The sequence below is a fragment of the Entelurus aequoreus genome, linkage group LG09 (assembly GCF_033978785.1).
Source record: "Entelurus aequoreus isolate RoL-2023_Sb linkage group LG09, RoL_Eaeq_v1.1, whole genome shotgun sequence".
NCBI classification, from domain to species: Eukaryota; Metazoa; Chordata; class Actinopteri; order Syngnathiformes; family Syngnathidae; genus Entelurus; species Entelurus aequoreus.
Window position 1 is genome coordinate 1052350 of NC_084739.1, and position 22500 is coordinate 1074849.

The 22500-nt window shown below is 36.3% G+C and overlaps 1 protein-coding gene across 1 annotated transcript in view; it reads right to left on the reverse strand.

Moving 5' to 3' along the window:
- LOC133657825 (protocadherin-15-like) overlaps positions 1-22500 on the reverse strand; it is a 176061-nt gene that overhangs the window by 60779 nt on the left and 92782 nt on the right. Inside the window, exons 14-16 of the mRNA XM_062059606.1 lie at positions 15568-15761; positions 15360-15492; positions 10702-10781 (exon numbers count right to left, since the gene is read on the reverse strand). Of these exons, the coding sequence (XP_061915590.1) occupies positions 10702-10781; positions 15360-15492; positions 15568-15761 (407 nt within the window). The remainder of the gene's footprint in view (positions 1-10701; positions 10782-15359; positions 15493-15567; positions 15762-22500) is intronic.

Sequence of the window (22500 nt, forward strand, 5' to 3'; positions counted from 1 at the left end):
GTCCTCCTTTAAAGCAACACTTGCCTTGACCTTAAAAAGTTAAACTTTGGAGGCCCGACACGGGAAATGTGCTGTTGTACGTTTTTTTCAGGCATCGCATGAGTTAACAACAACATAACAAGTGCACTCCGCACAGCCAGAGAATGCCTTCAACAAAGCTCCGATGAAGTCCATGACGTTAACACAAATCAACGTGTCCGAAAGGAGTAGGAAGAAGCGGATCATATTTATTGATACCCCTCAGCGGTGGCGTTATGATTATTTCAACCAATGTAGCAAATAATAGACAGTATTTAATAGTCACTCTCCATGGGAATTGATCGCCATCCCAGACAGTTATCACGGAGCTGCTGCTGCTATGGCGACTATCTCAAGCTCCCCTCAGGAAAACCTGCCCCATTTATAAAGCGCCACGGACGAGAGCGAAACTCATTATTCATAATAGCTGAAACAGAACCGGCGCCATATGCAGTCTGGTCGGAAAATGCAGCAGTGCAGAATCATCTCCTCACCGGACTTGTGAGGGCTTGAAAAATGAGGCCTCGGCGTGGCGTATTGTGCGCACAACTGAACAGGAGCAGCGGCTAATCACTCTTAATTAATCCTCTGCCGCAGCAGCATCTGCTTTTTCAATACCGCCGCCATTGAGTGTGTTTGTGTCCCAAGCACTGCACCCTGGGAATGACGCGTGCCGCGCTCATTTGGAAGCATTAGCGTCATTTTCCGACTATAAGGCGCACTTCAAATCCTTTCATTTTCTCAAAAATCCACACTGCGCCTTATAACCCGGTGCGCCTAATGTACGGGATGATTCTGGTTGTGCTTACCGACCTCAGAGCTGTTTTATTTGGTACATGGTGTAATGATAAGTGTGACCAGTAGATGGCAGTCACACATAAGAGATATGTGTAGACTGCAAGACGAGGCCAGTAAACAACACCAAAACTTCAAATGTATCATTGAGAATAGGGATGTCCGATAATGGCTTTTTGCCGATATCCGATATTCCGCTATTGTCCAACTCTTAATTACCGATACCGATATCAACCGATACCGATATATACAGTCATGGAATTTACACATTATTATTAGAGATGTCCGATAAATGCGTTAAAATGTAATATCAGAAATTATCGGTATCGTTTTGTTTATTATCGATATCGTTTTTTGTTTTTTTTTAATTAAATCCACATAAAAAACACAAGATACACTTACAATTAGTGCACCAACCCAAAAAACCTCCCTCCCCCATTTACACTCATTCACACAAAAGGGTTGTTTCTTTCTGTTATTAATATTCTGGTTCCTACATTATATATCAATATATATCAATACAGTCTGCAAGGGATACAGTCCGTAAGCACACATGATTGTGCGTGCTGCTGCTCCACTAATAGTACTAACCTTTAACCGTTAATTTGACTCATTTTCATTCATTACTAGTTTCTATGTAACTGTTTTTATATCGTTGTACTTTCTTTTTTATTCAAGAAAATGTTTTTAATTTATTTATCTTATTTTACTAATTTTTTAAAAAAGGACCTTATCTTCACCATACCTGGTTGTCCAAATTAGGAAGAATAATGTGTTAATTCCACGACTGCATATATCGGTTGATATCGGTATCGGTTGATATCGGTATCGGTAATTAAAGAGTTGGACAATATCGGAATATCGGAATATCGGATATCGGCAAAAAGCCATTATCGGACATCCCTAATTATTATGCCTAATTTGGACAACCAGGTATGGTGAAGATAAGGTCCTTTTTAAAAAAAATTATAAAATAAGATAAATAAATTAAAAACATTTTCTTGAATAAAAAAGAAAGTAAAACAATATAAAAACAGTTATATAGAAACTAGTAATTAATGAAAATGAGTACAATTTACTGTTAAAGGTTAGTACTATTAGTGGACCAGCAGCATGTGTGCTTACGGACTGTATTCCTTGCAGACTGTATTGATATATAATGTAGGAAGCAGAATATTAATAACAGAAAGAAACAACCCTTTTGTGTGAATGAGTGTAAATGGCGGTGGGAGGTTTTTTGGGTTGGTGCACTAATTGTAAGTGTATCTTGTGTTTTTTATATTGATTTAATAAAAAATAAAAAAAAATAAAAAAAAAATAAAAAAAACGATACCGATAACAAAAAAACAGATACCGATAATTTCCAATATAACATTTTAAAGCATTCATCGGCTGATAATATCTCTAATTGAGAATATAGAAAATTACACACTGGGATAAAAAAATCGGTCAAAATGTTTTTAGTACGACTTTGGTAAGCTATGAAGCCGCACCGCTTGATGGATTGTGGGCGCAATTACAGCTACCATAGTCAGACGTACTTTGCTTCAACATACGAGTATTATTATGGTGTTGTCATGACCCGTGGCCCGGATCATGTTTTTGTCATATTCTGCTAGTTTTGGACTCCCTCAGTTCCTGTTTTTGTGCACCCTTGTTTGCTTTGAGTTACCATGGGTGCTTATTGTTTCCACCTGTCTCTGATTGGTGCTCGGGACGCTCACCTGTTTTCCGAATATAATCAGAGGGACTATTTAATCCTGCCTTTGCCGGTCAGTCGGCCTGGCTTCATTGTTTGCTTCATGCAACAAGTTACGTGAGTATTCCTTGTCTTTTGCCTATGCTAAGTGGTAGCCTTAGCTTCGAGTGCGATCGGCACGTTGTTCTGTCGGCTTGTTTCCTGTTTTGGCATAAACATAAAAAACACAATATATACATTGTATATCAATATAGATCAATACAGTCTGCAGGGATACAGTCCGTAAGCACACATGATTGTATTAATTTATGTAAAAAAAAAAATAAATTTTTTTTTTTTTTTTTTTTTTTAAATACAACCCCCCAACCCCACCCCACCGGTCCGTGGGACAAATTTTCAAGCGTTGACCGGTCCGCAGCTACAAAAAGGTTGGGGACCACTGATCTATGCAACATTTTGACCAAAGAACCACCATCACATGTTATGTAGACCAAAAGGAAGTCTTTTACATTTAGAAAAAATAAAATAAAATGACAGTTTTAATGCGATTTATAATCCGGTGCGCCCTATGGTCCGAAAAATGTGGTACTTTACATGGGAGGAGTGATGCTGGGCAGGTGATGTGTGCATTGTGAGTCTCCTTGCGTCTTGACCCTTCGAATTGACTTCCTCATTTATAGGAGGGTAAAAAAAAAAAAAAAAAAAAAAAGGCAGCTTAATATTTCATGGCGTTTCCTCGCCGTGCGAGTGGCGGTCAAGCAGGGTGAGACTTGTATATGCCGATATTGATTCTGAGGGCGGGAACACGGCGGATGGGAAAGTTGTATTTGTCTTCCATGTCGTCCCCGCAGATAATAAAAGAGGTGGCATGCTTTGGAGAGTCAGACAATTACACCTTTATGGCCGCGGTTTGGTTATTTATGCATAGCTAAATCCCACCTCCCGGACATTTTTATTAGCACATTCCTGTACAAGACTACTCCTTATATCACCTTTTATTTTTTTATTTTTTTTTTAATCTTTTTTTTTAAACCAAAATGCTCTCTGTCTAACTTTGATATTAATCTCAGAGGTTTTGATTCTGCTTTCACATCCTCTTCTGGGTTCCCTCTTCCTTTTCTCCCCGACAATCCTGACAGGTTGTGTTTCATGCACTGTCGTCTCGGAGACAGCTAAGGAGTTTGAAAAGAGGACAGGGGGAAAACAAAGGTGTGCCTGCAATCACACTAGAAAAAGATTCGACGTACAGTCGTGGTCAAAAGTTTACATACACTTGTAAAGAACATAATGTCATGGCTGTTAGGGATGTGCGTATCGATCCTGTGGTATCGATATATCGATACTCACACGCTACTCATTTGGCATCACTTTTCTGAAAAAAGTATCGATATAAACCAAAAAACGGCGTGTGGGGGGTGCAGGCATCACTTTCAGATGTTTTTGATGACTTACTTAACTTCCTATGTGCTGGGACACCCCTGTACCTGGCAGAGTATAGAGCTGGCCCAGTCACGTGACAGGAGACAGCGAATGAGCGTCGTCAACGTGCAACACACACACACACACACACACACAAACACACACACACACACACACACACACACACACACACACACACACACACACACACACACACACACACACACACACACACACACACAGCCGACAGCGATGCAGCCAGGCATATCCAGTGTTGTCCAATTGTTGACTTAAAACAGGCATTGTTTTTTGTTTTTTTTAGTAATGTTTACTGAATATTTTTGTTTAAATGATTATCCTAAATTCAAATAATTACCACACAGGGGAATTTACTGTTAGTTGAAAATTGCTTGAGTATTTAAAACAAGATAAGAAAGAGATACAATTTGGAGATTCTTCATCTTTGCATTGCAGTTTTATTTTTTTCCAAGAAAATCTTGAAATATATGATTGAATGTGATTTTGGTTTTAATCTGTAACATGATTTCTTACATTTCGAAAACATTAGCCTCTTTCATATTTCATTAATTGCTAATTCACAAACTTTAAAAAATAACTGCAGCTTCTTGCGATTCGGATTTGACAGTTAATTGGAAAGCCCTGATATCTAATTATTATTATATATAATATATAGTTATTATTATATATAATATTTAATTTATTTTTCATATTTATGTTATTTATTTTAATTTTACTTTTATTATATATTGACCATAATACATGTGGTATAAATGGTCTGTATTTGTCTTGTGATTTGTCTTAAATAATAATAGTAATAATATTTTTGACTGACAAAAATTGCCAATAAGAAATTAATGGTATCGGTATCGGTATCGATGAAAATGCAAGAAAAAGTATCGGTATCGTATCGAATCCTAAAAGTGTGGTATCGCCCATCCCTAATGGCTGTCTTGAGTTTCCAATCATTTCTACAACTCTTATTTTTTTGGTGATAGAGTGATTGGAGCACATACTTGTTGGTCACAAAAAAAACATTCATGAAGTTTGGTTATTTTATACATTTATTATGGGTCTACTGAAAATGTGAGCAAATGTGCTGGGTCAAAAGTATACATACAGCAATGTTAATATTTGCTTGCATGTCCCTTGGCAAGTTTCTGTCACGGCGGGGATTTTGCAGCTTACTGCGAGGTTTGTTCTCCCGGGATGCAAAAAAATTTTTTTTTTTTTTTTTTTTTTTTTTTTTTTACATAAATAAATCAATCAATCAATTAATCAATGTTTATTTATATAGCCCTAAATCACTAGTGTCTCAAAGGGCTGTATCAATACATATCAATACATATAAATACAATCATGTGTGCTTACGGACTGTATCCCTGTAGATTGTATTGATCTATATTGATATATAATGTATATATTGTGATTTTTATGTTGATTTCATTAAAAAAAAAAAATTAAAAAAAAAAACTTTTTTTTTTTTTTTTTAATTTCTTGTGCGGCCCGGTACCAATCGGTGGTTGGGGACCACTGCTTTAGAGCACAGTTAATATAAATACAAATAAAAATCATTATTAAAATAATCATGAATGATTGTATTGCTTTGTTATCTATAACATAAAGCTAAGGTGTAGATGTGTTTTTCAAATGTTAGCATATGTTCACCTACATTGTTTTGGTTTGAGTATTTTTCATATACACGATGTATAAAAGTGGCCCTCGGATATTTCATTTTTTCTCTATGTGGCCCTCACTGGAAAATGTTTGGACACCTCTGCTTTAGAAGGTCTTATCTTTGTCCATGTGATGTCAGATGGAACAAAAATCGAGCTTTATGATTTTTTTTTTTTTTTTAATTTTGTGATAGAGTGATTTGAGCACATAATTGTTGGTCACAAAAAAAACATTCATGAAGTTTGGTTCTTTTATAAATGTATTATGGGTCTACTGAAAATGTGAGCAAATGTGCTGGGTCAAAAGTATACGTACAGCAATGTTAATATTTGTTTACATGTCCCTTGGTAAGTTTCTGTCACGGCGGGGATTTTGCAGCTTACTGCGAGGTTTGTTCTCCCGGGATGCAAACGGTACTATTCCGGACAAGGCTTGCAGGTAGGAACATATTTATTAATCTTCTCAAAACTCAAAGTACTACAAAAAAAACGGAAAACAAGGCGAAGGCACGACGCGCTGATCGCACTTGGAGCTAAACTAACACTTAGCATAAACTATGACAAGGAAAACTTACTAGCTGTGGCACGAACAAACAAAAACGTACGTATACGAGGCATGAAGCGAACACACTTGGAATCAGACACGAACCGAACAATGACGTCAGGCCGACTGACTGGCAACGGCAGGCTTAAATAGTGTCTCTTGATTAGAGCCAGGTGAGCGTCCCGAACACCAGCGGCAGGTGAAAATCATACGCAACCATGGTAACCAAAACAAACAAGAGTGCACAAAAAACAGGAACTAGAGTTAAACTAACAGAACATAACGGAAACATGACAGTTTCACTGCAATAAGGCACTTTTGGTAGCCATCCACAAGCTTCTGCTTGAATTGTTGACCACTCCTCTTGACAAAATTGGTTCAGTTCAGCTAAATGTGTTGCTTTTCTGACATGGACTTGTTTCTTCAGCATTGTCCACACCTTTAAGTCAGGACTTTGGGAAGGCCATTCTTAAAACCTTCATTCTAGCCTGATTTAGCCATTCCTTTACCATTTTTGACGTGTGTTTGGGGGTCATTGTCCCGTTGGAACACCCAACTGCGTCCAAGACCCAACCTCCGGGCTGATGATTTTAGCTTGTCCTGAAGAATTTGGAGGTAATCCTCCTTTTTCATCGTCCCATTTACTCTCTGTAAAGCACCGGTTCCATTGGCAGCAAAACAGGCCCAGAGCATAATACTACCACCACCATGCTTCACGGTAGGCATAGTGTTCCTGGGATTAAAGGCCTCCCCTTTTCTCCTCCAAACATATTGCTGGGTATTGTGGCCAAACAGCTCAAGTTTTGTTCCATCTGACCATAGCTCGGTTGGTAGAGCGGCCGTGCCAGCAATTTGAGGGTTCCAGGTTCGATTCCCACTTCCGCCGTCCTAGTCACTGCCGTTGTGTCCTTGGGCAGGACACTTTTCCCACCTGCTCCCAGTGCCACCCACACTGGTTTAAATGTAACTTAGATATTGGGTTTCACTATGTAAAGCGCTTTGAGTCACTAGAGAAAAGCGCTATATAAATATAATTCACTTCACTTCAACTTTCCTTTAGAACAGGGGTGTCCAAAGTGCGGCCCCAGGGGCCATTTGCGGCCCGCAGCTCAATTTTTATTGGCCCGCGACACATTCTGCAGACAAACTAAACAGGTCCCAAATTAGAACAAAAACTCAATCAATCAATTTAGAAGAAAAAACGATGAACAATTCAACAGGAACAAATCCCCCAAAAATGGGACCTGAAAACCAAAATGGCCGACAACCTGAGCGTCTTACTGTATGAGGTCTTTGATGATTTCTGTGTGTCCGTGTGTACACATTTCTTGTGTGAAATGATATGTTTTTGAGTGTACTAAAGCCCTTAAAAGTGTTTCAGTTGACCGTATAATAGCAATATTAGTAAATACAAGCTTACCTTAGAGCAGTGGTAGCTGCGGACCGGTCAACGCTTGAAAATTTGTCCCACGGACCGGGGGGGGGTGTATTTAAAAAAATTTTTTTTTTTTTTTTTTTACATAAATAAATACAATCATGTGTGCTTACGGACTGTATCCCTGCAGATTGTATTAATCTATATTGATATATAATGTATATATTGTGATTTTTATGTTGATTTCATTAAAAAAATAAATAAAAAAATAAAATAAAAATAAAAAAATAAAAACAATTTCCTGTGCGGCCCGGTGGTTGGGGACCACCGGGCTTAAAGGTGTGGACAATGCTGAAGAAACAAGTCCATGTCACAGAAAACCAACACATTTAGCCGAACTGCACCAATTTTGTCAAGAGGAGTGGTCAACAATTCAGCCGGAAGCTTGTGGATGGCTACCAAAAGCGCCTTATTGCAGTGAAACTTATAACCAAATATTAACATTGCTGTATGTATACTTTTGACCCTCACATTTTCAGTCGACCCATAATAAATTCATAAAAGAACCAAACTTCATGAAATTTTTTGTGAGCAACAAGTATGTGCTCCAATCACTACATCACAAAAAAATAAGAGTTGTAGAAATGATTGGAAACTCAAGACAGCCATGACATGATGTTCTTTACAAGTTTATGTACACTTTTGACCATGACTGTATATCCAGCCGTTCCTTTAATTTACTTTTTTAGCAAAAAGGAAAGGCAGAGTACCTCGACTGGTTGCCAAGGCGATTGGGAATGGGTCCTAGAGCAGAAGGTGTCAGCTAAGTAAACCACTGAACTACTAATGGCATACAGTACATCCGCAAAGTGTTCACAGCGCTTCACTTTTTCCACATTTTGTTATGTTACAGCTAGGGTTGTACGGTATACCGGTACTACTATAGTACCGTGGCACTAATGAATCATATTCGGTACTATACCGCCTCTAAAAAGGATCGGTCCCCTCCACCCTGTTTTTTTTAACAGGCGCATCGTGACATTGCTGGTTTTACGAGCAGAGGAGCATGTTCGGCAGCGCACACACACAGAGTACTTACAAGCAGACACAGTGTGGAGACAGAAAATGGTGAACAGACGCTAACTTCAGATAAAGGTGAAGTTATAACACTGAAACACCCTGGCTAGCGGCTAACGTCCATCAGCCGGCAGTGTTTTAGCTACTTCTAAATCACTAATCCTTGTCTCCATGGCGACAAATAAAGTACGTTTCTTACAAGTATCATTATCACTGCAGGACGAGGAATAGCTAAACATGCTTCCCTACACACCATAAGAGAATACACTAGATCAGGGGTCACCAACGCGGTGCCCGCGGGCACCAGGTAGCCCGTAAGGACCAGATGAGTAGCCCGCCGGCCTGTTCTAAAAATAGCTCAAATAGCAGCACTTACCAGTGAGCTGCCTCTATTTTTTAAATTCTATTTATTTACTAGCAAGCTGGTCTCGCTTTGCCCGACATTTTTAATTCTAAGAGAGACAAAACTCAAATAGAATTTGAAAATCCAAGAAAATATTTTAAAGACTTGGTCTTCACTTGTTTAAATAAATGCATTAATTTTTTTTACTTTGCTTCTTATAACTTTCAGAAAGACAATTTTAGAGACAAAATACAACCTTAAAAATGATTTTAGGATTTTTAAACCCATATACCTTTTTACCTTTTAAATTCCTTCCTCTTCTTTCCTGACAATTTAAATCAATGTTCAAGTAATTTATTTTTTTTTAATTGTAAATAATAATCACTAAATTTTTTAATTTAATTCTTCATTTTAGCTTCTGTTTTGTCGACGAAGAATATTTGTGAAATATTTCTTCAAACTTATTATGATTAAAATTCAAAAAAAATATTCTGGCAAATCTAGAAAATCTGTACAATCAAATTTAAATCTTATTTCAAAGTCTTTTGAATTTATTTAAAAAGTTTTGTTCTGGAAAATCTAGAAGAAATAATGATTTGTCTTTGTTAGAAATATAGCTTGGTCCATTTTTTTTTAATTAAATCCACATAAAAAACACAAGATACACTTACAATTAGTGCACCAACCCAAAAAACCTCCCTCCCCCATTTACACTCATTCACACAAAAGGGTTGTTTCTTTCTGTTATTAATATTCTGCTTCCTACATTATATATCAATATATATCAATACAGTCTGCAAGGGATACAGTCCGTAAGCACACATGATTGTGCGTGCTGCTGCTCCACTAATAGTACTAACCCTTAACACTTCATTTTACTAATTTTCATTCATTACTAGTTTCTATGTAACTGTTTTTATATTGTTGTACTTTCTTTTTTATTCAAGATTTTTTTTTAAATTTATTTATCTTATTTAACTAATTTTTTTAAAAAGTACCTTATCTTCACCATACCTGGTTGTCCAAATTAGGCATAATAATGTGTTAATTCCACGACTGCATATATCGGTTGATATCGGTATCGGTTGATATCGGTGTCGGTAATTAAAGAGTTGGACAATATCGGAATATCGGATATCGGCAAAAAGCCATTATCGGACATCCCTATCCAAAATATTTTGGTATTCTGGAGCATTCAAAGTTCCTTTCACAGGAACTAAGGGGCCAACTCCTGAACAACAACCCCACACCATAATTCCTCCTCCACCGAATTTCACACTCTGCACAATGCAGTCCGAAATGTAGCGTTCTCCTGGCAACCTCCAAACCCGGACTGGTCCATTAGAAATTTCACGACTGGATTTGTTGCACAGGTTGGCATCCTATGACAGTTGCACGCTGGAAATCACTGAAAGCGGCCCATTCTTTCACAAATGTTTGTAGAAAAAGTGCTTGATTGTATACCCCTGTGGCCTGGCCAAGGGATTTATTTATTTATTTACATTTATTGATCAGGACACCTGATTCTGATCATTTGGATGTTTGTCAATATAAGTGTAATTTACACAAAAGCTACGCAGTTTTTATGTTTGGCATTTTGTTCCCCTTGCCGTACCAAAAATGAACCAAAAGGAGGCACATACGGTGATGATGGCGTTATCACCACAACCCTATAGCAACAACGTACACATCATTTTAACACACACAAATCCATACTGGCTGAAGAGTGATGCTTACGTCTCGGAGAGGTTGAACACGTTGTGGGAATCCCCGCTGAGAATGCGATATGTGATGGGGTCGTTTTCTCTGTCTGTGGCCTGCAGGGGGAGAAAGATGTAACACCCTTTAGAGGTCGTAAAGTGCCATTAAGGTGTGGGGCTGGGCAATGAAATTGAGCAATAGGGCATAAACATGCAGGTTAAAAAAAAGATAGAAATGATAACACATTTACAAGTAGACGAGAGCACACACCGGAGCAACAGGTGGCGCTATACAGTACCTCATAAAAAAAACAACTATTTCTATAAAAGTGTATTGCAGGGGTGTCCAAACTTTTTCCACTGAGGGCCGCATTCTGAAAAATCAAAGCAAGCGGGGGCCATTTTGATATTTTTTATTTTAAAAACCAATACAATATATGTATATAAAAAATATACATCTAGGCCTCCACTTAGGCTGGGACCCCAAAGGGTTTTGGTCAAAAAAATATTAAAAATGTGTCATTATTCAGTATTATTATTTGTATTATTATTCAAGTTTTAAATCTCTACATCAGGGGTCACCAACCTTTTTGAAAGCAAGAGCTACTTCTTGGGTAGTGATTAATGCGAAGGGCTACCAGTTTGATACACACTTCAATAAATTGCCAGAAATAGCCAATTTGCTCAATTTACCTTTAACTCTATGTTATTATTAATAATTAATGATATTTACACTTAATTGAACGGTTTAAAAGAGGAGAAAACATGAAAAAAATGACAATTAAATTTTGAAACAGAGTTTATCTTCAATTTCGACTCTTTAAAATTCAAAATTCAACCGAAAAAAAGAAGAGAACAACTTAAAAAAAGAATTTATGGAACATCATTAGTAATTTTTTCCTGATTAAGATTAATTTTAGAATTTTGATGACATATTTTAAATAGGTTAAAATCCAATCTGCACTTTGTTAGAATATATAACAAATTGGACCAAGCTATATTTCTAACAAAGACAAATCATTATTTCTTCTAGATTTTCCAGAACAAAACTTTTTAAATAAATTCAAAAGACTTTGAAATAAGATTTAAATTTGATTCTACAGATTTTCTAGATTTGCCAGAATAATTTTTTTGAATTTTAATCATAATAAGTTTGAAGAAATATTTCACAAATATTCTTCGTCGAAAAAACAGAAGCTAAAATGAAGAATTAAATTAAAATGTATTTATTATTCTTTACAATAAAAAAAAAATAAATACTTGAACATTGATTTAAATTGTCAGGAAAGAAGAGGAAGGAATTTAAAAGGTAAAAAGGTATGTATGTATGTGTTTAAAAATCCTAAAATAATTCTTAAGGTTGTATTTTTCTCTAAAATTGTCTTTCTGAAAGTTATAAGAAGCAAAATAAAAAAAATAATGCATTTTTTTAAACAAGTGAAGACCAAGTATTTAAAATATTTCCTTGGATTTTCAAATTCTATTTGAGTTTTGTCTCTCTTAGAATTAAAAATGTCGGGCAAAGCGAGACCAGCTTGCTAGTTAATAAATAAAATAAAAAAAAATAGAGGCAGCTCACTGGTAAGTGCTGCTATTTGAGCTATTTTTAGAACAGGCCGGTGGGCTACTCATCTGGTCCTTACGGGCTACCTGGTGCCCGCTGGCACCGCGTTGGTGACCCCTGCTCTAGATCAACATTCGGTCTATCTGTCAATATAACGGTTTTACAGATTTAAGTTGTATGCTCTTGTTGTCAAAGAAAACCCTGTTTTTTTTATGGAAAAAATACAAAATTTGCAATATTTTCACACAATAACATTTTTAAGTAGAATATTTGAGATTATATAATAATTGGAGCCTTAAAAAGGTCAATAACTCATAACAACATTGATTTTAATTCATTATTATTCTTTTCGAGCAATGACACTTAAAAACAAATCACACTAAAATTATTGGGGATCCAAAAAATTATGGTGTTAAAAAATAAATTCTATTTTTTTTTTACTGTTTACTTTTAACACAATAATCTCGAGATCAACTTCAGATCCATCCGTCAATTATACATTTTATTGTTGTTTATGTTTTTTCGTTTGTTCGTTTTAGGCCTTTCTTTATAAAAAAACAGCTCAGTTTTTTATAAAGCAAACACAAAATATGCAACATTTCCCCCCAAAATACCTCAGATGTGACGTAATTGGAGCCTTGAATAGGTCAGCAATTCATAACGACGTTGAAGAAAGAAACAGCCTGCATGGCAGCTTTGTGTTATTAGAGTAAACATTGCGACATTTTCTTGTTACATTTCACCTGTTTGCTCTTTTATACCACTTATCATGTTTTGAATTGTTTTCAATCGTATTTTTAAAATGTGCCGTGGGGCCGTTAAAAAATGACCTGCGGGCCACAAATGGCCCCCGGGCCGCACTTTGGACACCCCCTGGTGTATTGTATGCAGAGGTGGGTAGAGTACCGTATTTTTCCGACTATAAGGCCCACTTAAAATCCTTTCGTTTTCTCAAAACACGACAATGCGCCTTATATCATTTTGGTTGTGCTTCCCGACCTCGAAGCTATTTTATTTGGTACATGGTGAAATGATAAGTGTGACCAGTAGAGGGCAGTCACACATAAGAGATATGTGTAGACTGCAATATGACTGTACTAAAAAAAACACCAAAATTGTATATGGTCCATTGGAAATATGGAACATTACACACGGCGCTCAACAATCCATCAAAATGTTGGTAAGCGATGAAGCCGCACCGCTTGATGGATTTGTGGAGGGGTGGCGTGGCCTGCGGGCCTGCCGCGGAACGGGGTGTGCCAGGACCGGCCTCAAATACGGCGACAGGTGAGTGGATTTGCCCAGGTGGGACCTTGTTATCTAATCACATGTCAGCCTTTATTCAGGCTGGAGGTCCCGATATACTAAGTTAGCTTCAATGGCGTCGTTAGCAACAGCATTTTTAAGCTTCGCCAGGCTGGGAAGCATTAACCGTGTATTTACATGTCCATGGTTTAATAGTATTGTTGATATTCTGTCTATCCTTCCGGTCAGGGGTTGATTTATTTTGTTTCTATATGCAGTTAAGCCCGATGCTATCACGTTAGCTCCGTAGCTAAAGTGTTTCGCCGATGTATTGTCGTGGGGATAAAAGTCACTGTGAATGTCCATTTCGCGTTCTCGACTCTCATTTTCAAGAGGATAGCTTGTACCTAAGTTACAGTCAGAGCGAAAAAAGATATGTCTTGCACTGCATTCTAGTCCGTCACTCTAACGTTCCTCATCCACGAATCTTTCATCCTGGCTCAAATTAATGGGGTAATCGTCGCTTTCTCGGTCCGAATCGCTCTAGCTGCATTGAAAACAATAGGAAAATATGAGGAGGCGATCAACGGACTACGTCACGCTACTTCCGGTACAGGCAAGGCTTTTTTCTATCAGAGACCAAAAGTTGCGAACTTTATCGTCTAAATCCTTTCAGCAAAAATATGGCAATATCGCGAAATGATCAAGTATGACACATAGAATGGATCTGCTATCCCCGTTTAAATAAAAAAAATTCATTTCAGTAGGCCTTTAATGCGCCTTATAATCAGGTGCGCCTTCTATATGAAAAAAGATCAAAAATAGACCATTCATCGGCAGTGTGCCTTATAATCAATTGAAGTGTTCATAAACGGCCATTTTTTTCTGTATCGCAGTGCTGTCACAGAATAGTGGGTGTATTTTCCGTCAGTATTTCACCGTCCGAGGTTGAAGACATTATCTGGCGTTTTGTTTCGCAATATCATGCAAAAGCAACTTTTCTTACCTTCTGGTACCTGTTGACGTGTATTTGGGATCTGCATAAATCCTGAAAATTTGCACTCGTCCGCCTTTGTAGTCCGCGCCGACGTCGATAAGCTTGTTCTTTTTCTCTATCTTCTTGTTATGGGACATTCATCCTCCACTGGTGCCATTTCTGATATAAAGTAGTGTAAAGTCCTTACTTATATCTGTCAGTAAACTCGCCATGAAAGCGCTAAAACATACCGGTGTAGTGACTTTGCATTATTCACCCAAGGAACTTTAGTTATTAGAGAGTTCCGGTCGGACGTTTTTTTTCAACGGGACACACTAGTTGCACTAGTGAGCCACGGATGAGGAGATGCTGCTACGTTATTGATTGAAGTAAAGTCTGAATGTCATTAAAACAGTTAGTGCCATCTTTTGACACTTCTTCCACCCCCGTCCTTGCACGCTACACCGCTACAACAAAGATGACGGGGAGAAGACGCCGTCGAAGGTGGAGCCACGTAAATAAGACCATCCACAAAACGGCACATCCTGAAGCTACTGTCAGAAAGCGGCTTGAAGATGATCTGTAAAACATTATCTATGCAACATTTTGACCAAAGAACCACCATTACATGTTATGTAGACCACAAGGAAGTCTTTTCCATTCATGTGACCCCTTTAATGCGCCTTATAATCAGGTGCGCCTTATATATGAAAAAAGATAAAAAATAGACCATTTATCGGCAGTGTGCCTTATAATCAATTGAAGTGTTCATAAACGGACAATTTTTTCTGGACTGCAGTGCTGTCACAGAACGGTGGGTGTATTTTCCGTCAATATTTCACCGTCCGAGGTAGAAGACGGTGGATTTGATGAAGGATTAGGAGGGAAAATCCGTGAAATTGGTGCTCACCTGCAGATTGAGCAGGATAGCTCCGATCCTGGTGGCCTCGCTGACCTCCAGACTGTAGGTGACCAAGGGGAAGCGCGGCGGGCTCTGGTTGTTGGGCGGCAACACTTCGATGTAGACCGTCGTGATGGAGCTCCTGGCGGCGAGAAAGCCGGAGCATCAGACTGTTGACTCATTTGTGCATCGCCTTGGCCTCATGCAGACTACTTACCTCCTCAGGGACTCCGGCGCATTATCAGACGCCTTGACGGTCAGGGCGAATGATCGTCCGACAGCTAGCGTGACGCCCGGCGCCACCGTGATGCGGCCGGTGCGGTTATTGATGACAAAGTGTCCCTGGGCCCCGGCCAGGATCTCGTAGGTCACCAGACCGTTTAGCCCCTCGTCGGCGTCCTCGGCTGATAACTTGGAAATAAAGACGGGAGAAACAGATCAGTCGCAGTCAACCATGGGGACGACTTCAAAGAGCCCACCTCGAATCGGTCTTATTTGAAGATAATCCGAGCTTTGTCCCTGGACATTAAAGCATGTCGCATTGTTTTGTGGCGAGTCCTCACCGCAGGGGGTCAGCTTGTTGACAATAAACATCAATGAAGTTTAGATTCTGGGTTTAAAATTGGAAGTATAGAGCTCTGGATGGTGCTTTGATATCCGAATGCATTATCTCCCACGGTCCAATTATTCCAGGCATCCCACTGCCTGTGATTGTGAGCACCGCTGTGGTTGTCTGCGCATTATTTTAGGTCACGGAACTTTAATCCGAACTACAACTGTGACTTTTTGTCGGGGGCATGGCGGTCAAAGCCCGTGTTCACCCCTGTGGTTCGGAACCCTGGTCCGAACCGAAAATGTTAAAAAAGATACTTGAGGTGTCTTTATAACGGTGTTGTTTTTAATGGAATGCAGTGGTGTTGTCCTGATACCAATATTTTGATACAGGTACCAGTACCAAAATGTATTTCGATACTTTTCCGTACTTTTTTTGATTTTTTTTCTAAATAAAGGGGACCACAAAAAATGGCATTATTGGCTTTATTATAACAAAAAATCTTAGGGTACATTGTGCAGCCCTTTGAGACACTCGTGATTTAGGGCTATACAAGTAATTGATGGAAAATTATGGCAGACACGGTAACAAACAACAAAGACGACAACTTTATATATTTTTGAAGCTGAGTATGCAGAGGATGAACTGCTGCTTATAGAAGCCAGTACGAAGTAGTGTTGTTCCCATTTTGGTACTGGTACCGGTACCAAAATGTATCTCAATACTTTTCGATACTTTAATACATTTGTAAATAAAGGGGACCACAAAAAATGGCATTATTGGCTTTATTTTAACAAAAAATCTTAGGGTACATTGTGCAGCCCTTTGAGACACTCATGATTTAGGGCTATATAAGTAATTGATGGAAAATTATGGCAGACACGATAACAAACAACAAAGACGACAACATTATATTTTTGAAGCTGAGTATGCAGAGGATGAACTGCTGCTTATAGAAGCCAGTACGAAGTAGTGTTGTTCTGATACCAGTACTTGTACCATTTTGGTACTGGTACCGGTACCAAAATGTATCTCAATACTTTTCGATACTTTGATACATTTGTAAATAAAGGGGACCACAAAAAATGGCATTATTGGCTTTATTTTAACAAAAAATCTTAGGGTACATTGTGCAGCCCTTTGAGACACTCGTGATTTAGGGCTATATAAGTAAACATTGATTGATTGATTGAGTGAAAATCATGGCAGACACGGTAACAAACAACAAAGACGACAACTTTATATATTTTTGAAGCTGAGTATGCAGAGGATGAACTGCTGCTTATAGAAGCCAGTACGAAGTAGTGTTGTTCCGATACCAGTGCCGGTACCATTTCGGTACTGGTACCGGTACCAAAATGTATTTCGATACTTTTCGATACATTTGTAAATAAAGGGGACCACAAAAAATGGCATTATTGGCTTTATTTTAACAAAAAATCTTAGGGTACATTGTACAGCCCTTTGAGACACTCGTGATTTAGGGCTATATAAGTAAACATTGATTGATTGATTGAAAATCATGGCAGTCACGGTAACAAACTGCAAAGACGACAACATTATATTTTTGAAGCTGAGTATGCAGAGGATGAACTGCTGCTTATAGAAGCCAGTATGAAGTAGTGTTGTTCCCATACCAGTACCGGTACCATTTTGGTACTGGTACCAGTACCAAAATTTATTTCAATACTTTTCGATACTTTGATACATTTGTAAATAAAGGGGACCACAAAAAATGGCATTATTGGCTTTATTTTAACAAAAAATCTTAGGGTACATTGTGCAGCCCTTTGAGACACTCGTGATTTAGGGCTATATAAGTAAACATTGATTGATTGATTGATTGAAAATCATGGCAGACACGGTAACAAACAACAAAGACGACAACATTATATTTTTGAAGCTGAGTATGCAGAGGATGAACTGCTGCTTATAGAAGCCAGTACGAAGTAGTGTTATTCCCATACCAGTACCGGTACCATTTTGGTACTGGTACCGGTACCAAAATGTATTTCAATACTTTTCGATACTTTGATACGTTTGTAAATAAAGGGGACCACAAAAAATGGCATTATTGGCTTAATTTTAACAAAACATCTTAGGGTACATTAAATATATGTTTATTATGGCAAGTTTGTCCTTAAATAAAATAGTGAACATACAAGACAACTTGTCTTTTATTAGTAAGTAAACAAACAGAGGCTCCTAATTAGTCTGCTGACGTATGCAGTAACATATTGTGTCATTTATCTACCTATTTTTTTGTCAACATTATGAGGGACAAGCGGTAGAAAATAAATTATTATTCTACTTGTTCATTTACTGTTAATATTTGCTTATTTTCTGTTTTAACATGTTCTATCTACACTTCTGTGAAAATGTAATAATCACTTATTATTCTCTTGTTTGATACTTTACATTAGTTTTGGATGATACCACACAATTAGGCATCAATCCGATACCAAGTAGTTACAGGATCATACATTGGTCATAATTTAAGTTCTCATGTGTCCAGGGACATATTTCCTGAGTTCAAAAACATAATATATATATATTTTTTAAACGAAACAGATTTTGTACAAATAAAAAATATCAATGTAATCATAGTAGTATCGACTAGATACTCTCCTGTACTTGATATCATTACAGTGGATGCCAGGGGTAGATCCACCCACGGCGTTTGTTTACATTGTGACGCCGGTGAGCTATTGTATCCTCCTACGGTGTGTAGTGAAGCATGTTTAGCTATTCCTCGTCCTGCAGTGATAATAATACTTGTAAGAAACCTACTTTATTTGTCGCCATGGAGGCGAGGATTAGTGATTTATAAGTAGCTAAAACACTGCAGACTGTGGCTAGCTAGCTAGCCATGTCTTAAAGCACCTCTTCCTGAGGGCATTTCAGTGTTATAACTTCACCTTTATCTTTACTTTTTAAGTTTTTATCAACCAGCTATTGCAAGGAATTTAGTGATTTCGCCATCTATGGTTCGTAATATCATCAAAAGGTTCAGAGAATCTGGAGAAATCACTTTTCAACTATTTTTATTCAAGTTTATATCAATATTTATGATGTATTATTGTTGGAATCTAAAGTAGCAGTGACTAATGCCTAAGGCTAATAAACTACAAATTAAATGGATAATTGAGCCGTTAATATTTTTAACTTTATTGAAGACTCTTGTTGGCGAAGATGGTCAAAGAATTGAGGAGAGAGCCACACCACCTACATTATAACTGCCATCAGTTCTTTCTTGAATTAAATAGAGTTTCTCGCCTTCTTCATGAAAGTGCTGGCACTCACAACTTTCTTTGGCCCCATGGCGGTAATAGTCATTTAATTTCAGACCCAGGGGGATCCATATCACAGAACAAAAAACATACGACGATAAAACCCAAATAAAAGAAATACAAGCGGGAAAAAAGTAAATAAAAACTTGTATAAAAAAATAAATAAAATAAAAACTTATACTAAAAAAGGATTACTCCCTATATATATATATATATATATATATATATATATATATATATATATATATATATATATATATATATATATATATATATATATATATATATATATATTTATGTATATATATATATATATATATATATATATATATATATATATATATATATATATATATATATATATATATATATATATATATATATATATGTATATATATATATATATATATATATATATATATATATATATATATATATATATATATATATATATAACTCTCCTGAGGACTGAGGAAAACCCCTCATGAAACAGGCCTGTAGAGATGAAATAGTCTTGTGATATTTTCCCACACACATATATATATATATATATATATATATATATATATATATATATATATATATATATATATATATATATATATATATATATATACATATATATATATATATATATATATATATATATATATATATATATATATATATATATATATATATATATCATTAATAATGATAATAATCAGAAATAAAATAAAATAATATAAACATATTAATTGATATATATATATATATATATATATATATATATATATATATATATATATATATATATATGCAGTATAAATATATATATTTATATATATATATATATATATATATATATGCAGTATAAATATATATATTTATATATATATATATATATATATATATATATATATATATATATGTTTATATTATTTTATTTTTATTTATAATATTTTATTATTTTTTAAATTCCTGATTATTATCATTATTAATGTATTATTATTTCTTTTTTGTTTATTTAATTGATGTATTTGTAGCTACTACTTAGTTTTTTTTTGCTGTGTCTTTCTTTTTAGGGGGGTGGGGGGTATGGTTGGGGAAAAAACATATTTTGACATTTAGGGCAAACAACATATATTTGATGTATGTGAATATGATGTAATGGATAGGAATGTCTGATGCTGGATGTCAATAGTGAAGTGAAGTGAATTATATTTATATAGCGCTTTTTCTCGAGAGACTCAAAGCGCTTTACATAGTGAAACCCCAATAAAAAAAAAAAAAGAAAGTGCTGGCACTCACAACTTCCTTTGGCCCCATGGCGGGAGTAGTCATTTTATTTCAGACCCAGGGGGATCCATATCGACGATAAAACCCAAATGAAAGAAATACAACCAGAAATAAAATAAATAAAAACTTGTATAATAAAAATACAAAATAAAACATTACATTAAAAATAAATAATAAAAATAAAAATAAATAAATAAATAAAATAAAATAAATAAAAATAAAAATACAAATAAAATAAAAAAAAAAAATATATATATATATAAAATAAAAATAAAATCCACAATACCTTATTTGGCTTATTTAGCAGTTGCACTCAGTAAAAAATAAATACATAAATACATTAATTAAATTAAAAGAAGCATAAAGATTGAGTAACCACGTGGGATTTTTTGTTTGCTCAATTTTTGGCCGTACAATAACAGCACATTTGGAAGGAAGTAGCAAATGTGTGAATATGGTCTCAGAGCGGGTACATCAGAAAAGGAGCAGCACCCTGAGGGGACTTTCATAAACCGCTTATGAAAAAAAAATCAATTAAGCGGTCACGCCAAACACTCAACGACCCCTGCCCTCATTTTGCAGAGGCCAAACGGACATTTTTAAGACAGATTAAACTTGACCTTTTCGGAGTCTTGACTATTTGTATTTTTTTTTCCCTCTCCCCTCTTTGCAAAGGCGGCGCTGAGAGGACAGAAAGACAAACGAGCACGGCGGAACGGCAAATTGGGAGAAAATGAAAGGACGGCGACGGAACTTCCCTGCATGAAGAGATTTAGCGGAACGATGTTACCTATTGACATTCTTGTTACGACGCTACGTGCACGTGCACGCCGCCGCACACCCGAGCATGTTTGTGCAACGACGAGATGACATTTAAAGCCAGGACAATAATGCAATCAGCGGGGATAATGTCCCTTATCCATTTACATAATCAAAATAGATAGAACAACAATACGCATTGAAATCATCAAGGTAATTTCCCAGCATTCCGTGCTGCTCTCCGGCTGAGTGCATTGTTTGAGGAGGAATGGCGTTGCAGCATTTAATGTGTTTGCGAACCTCGCTCGTCACTATAGGGGTGCATAAGCTCTTTGACTCCAAGGGGCAATAATGCATGAAGCGTGCAGCAGGACCATGAGTGAGGAGTGTAGCCCCAAACCGTCAAACACTGAGCTTGAAAGAGGTCGGTGTAAATAAGCCCCTAGAGCAGGGGTCACCAACCTTTTTGAAAGCAAGAGCTACTTCTTGGGTAGTGATTAATGCGAAGGGCTACCAGTTTGATACACACTTAAATAAATTGCCAGAAATAGCCAATTTGCTCAAATAACTCTGTTATTATTAATAATCAATGATATTTACACTTAATTGAACGGTTTAAAAGAGGAGAAAACACGGAAAAAAATGACAGTTAAATTTTGAAACAGATTATCTTCAATTTCGACTCTTAAAAATGCAAAATTCAACCGAAAAAAAGGAGAGAAAAACTAGGTAATTCGAATCTTTTAGAAAAAAAAATTAAAAAGAATTTATGGAACATTATTAGTAATTTTTCCTGATTAAGATTAATTTTAGAATTTTGATGAAATATTTTAAATAGGTTCAAATCCAATCTACACTTTGTTAGAAAATATAACAAATTGGACCAAGCTATATTTCCAACAAAGACAAATCATTGTTTCTTCTAGATTTTCCAGAACAAAATTTTTTAAATATATTCAAAAGACTTTGAAATAAGATTTAAATTTTATTGTACAGATTTTCAAGATTTGCCAGAATATTTTTTTTGAATTTTAATCATAATAAGTTTGAAAAAATATTTCACAAATATTCTTCGTCGACAAAACAGAAGTTGTCTAGTATGTTCAAAAATGAAAAATGCGGACAAAAATGAACGTTTTGGAATAAGACTAGCATCATAAGACGTGACGCGCTGTGAATACTTTCTGGATGCACATCTGCGGTCCCCTCCAAGTTTTCTCATTGTCATCCCATTGGCTTGAGTTTTTCCTTGCCCTGATGTGGGATCTGA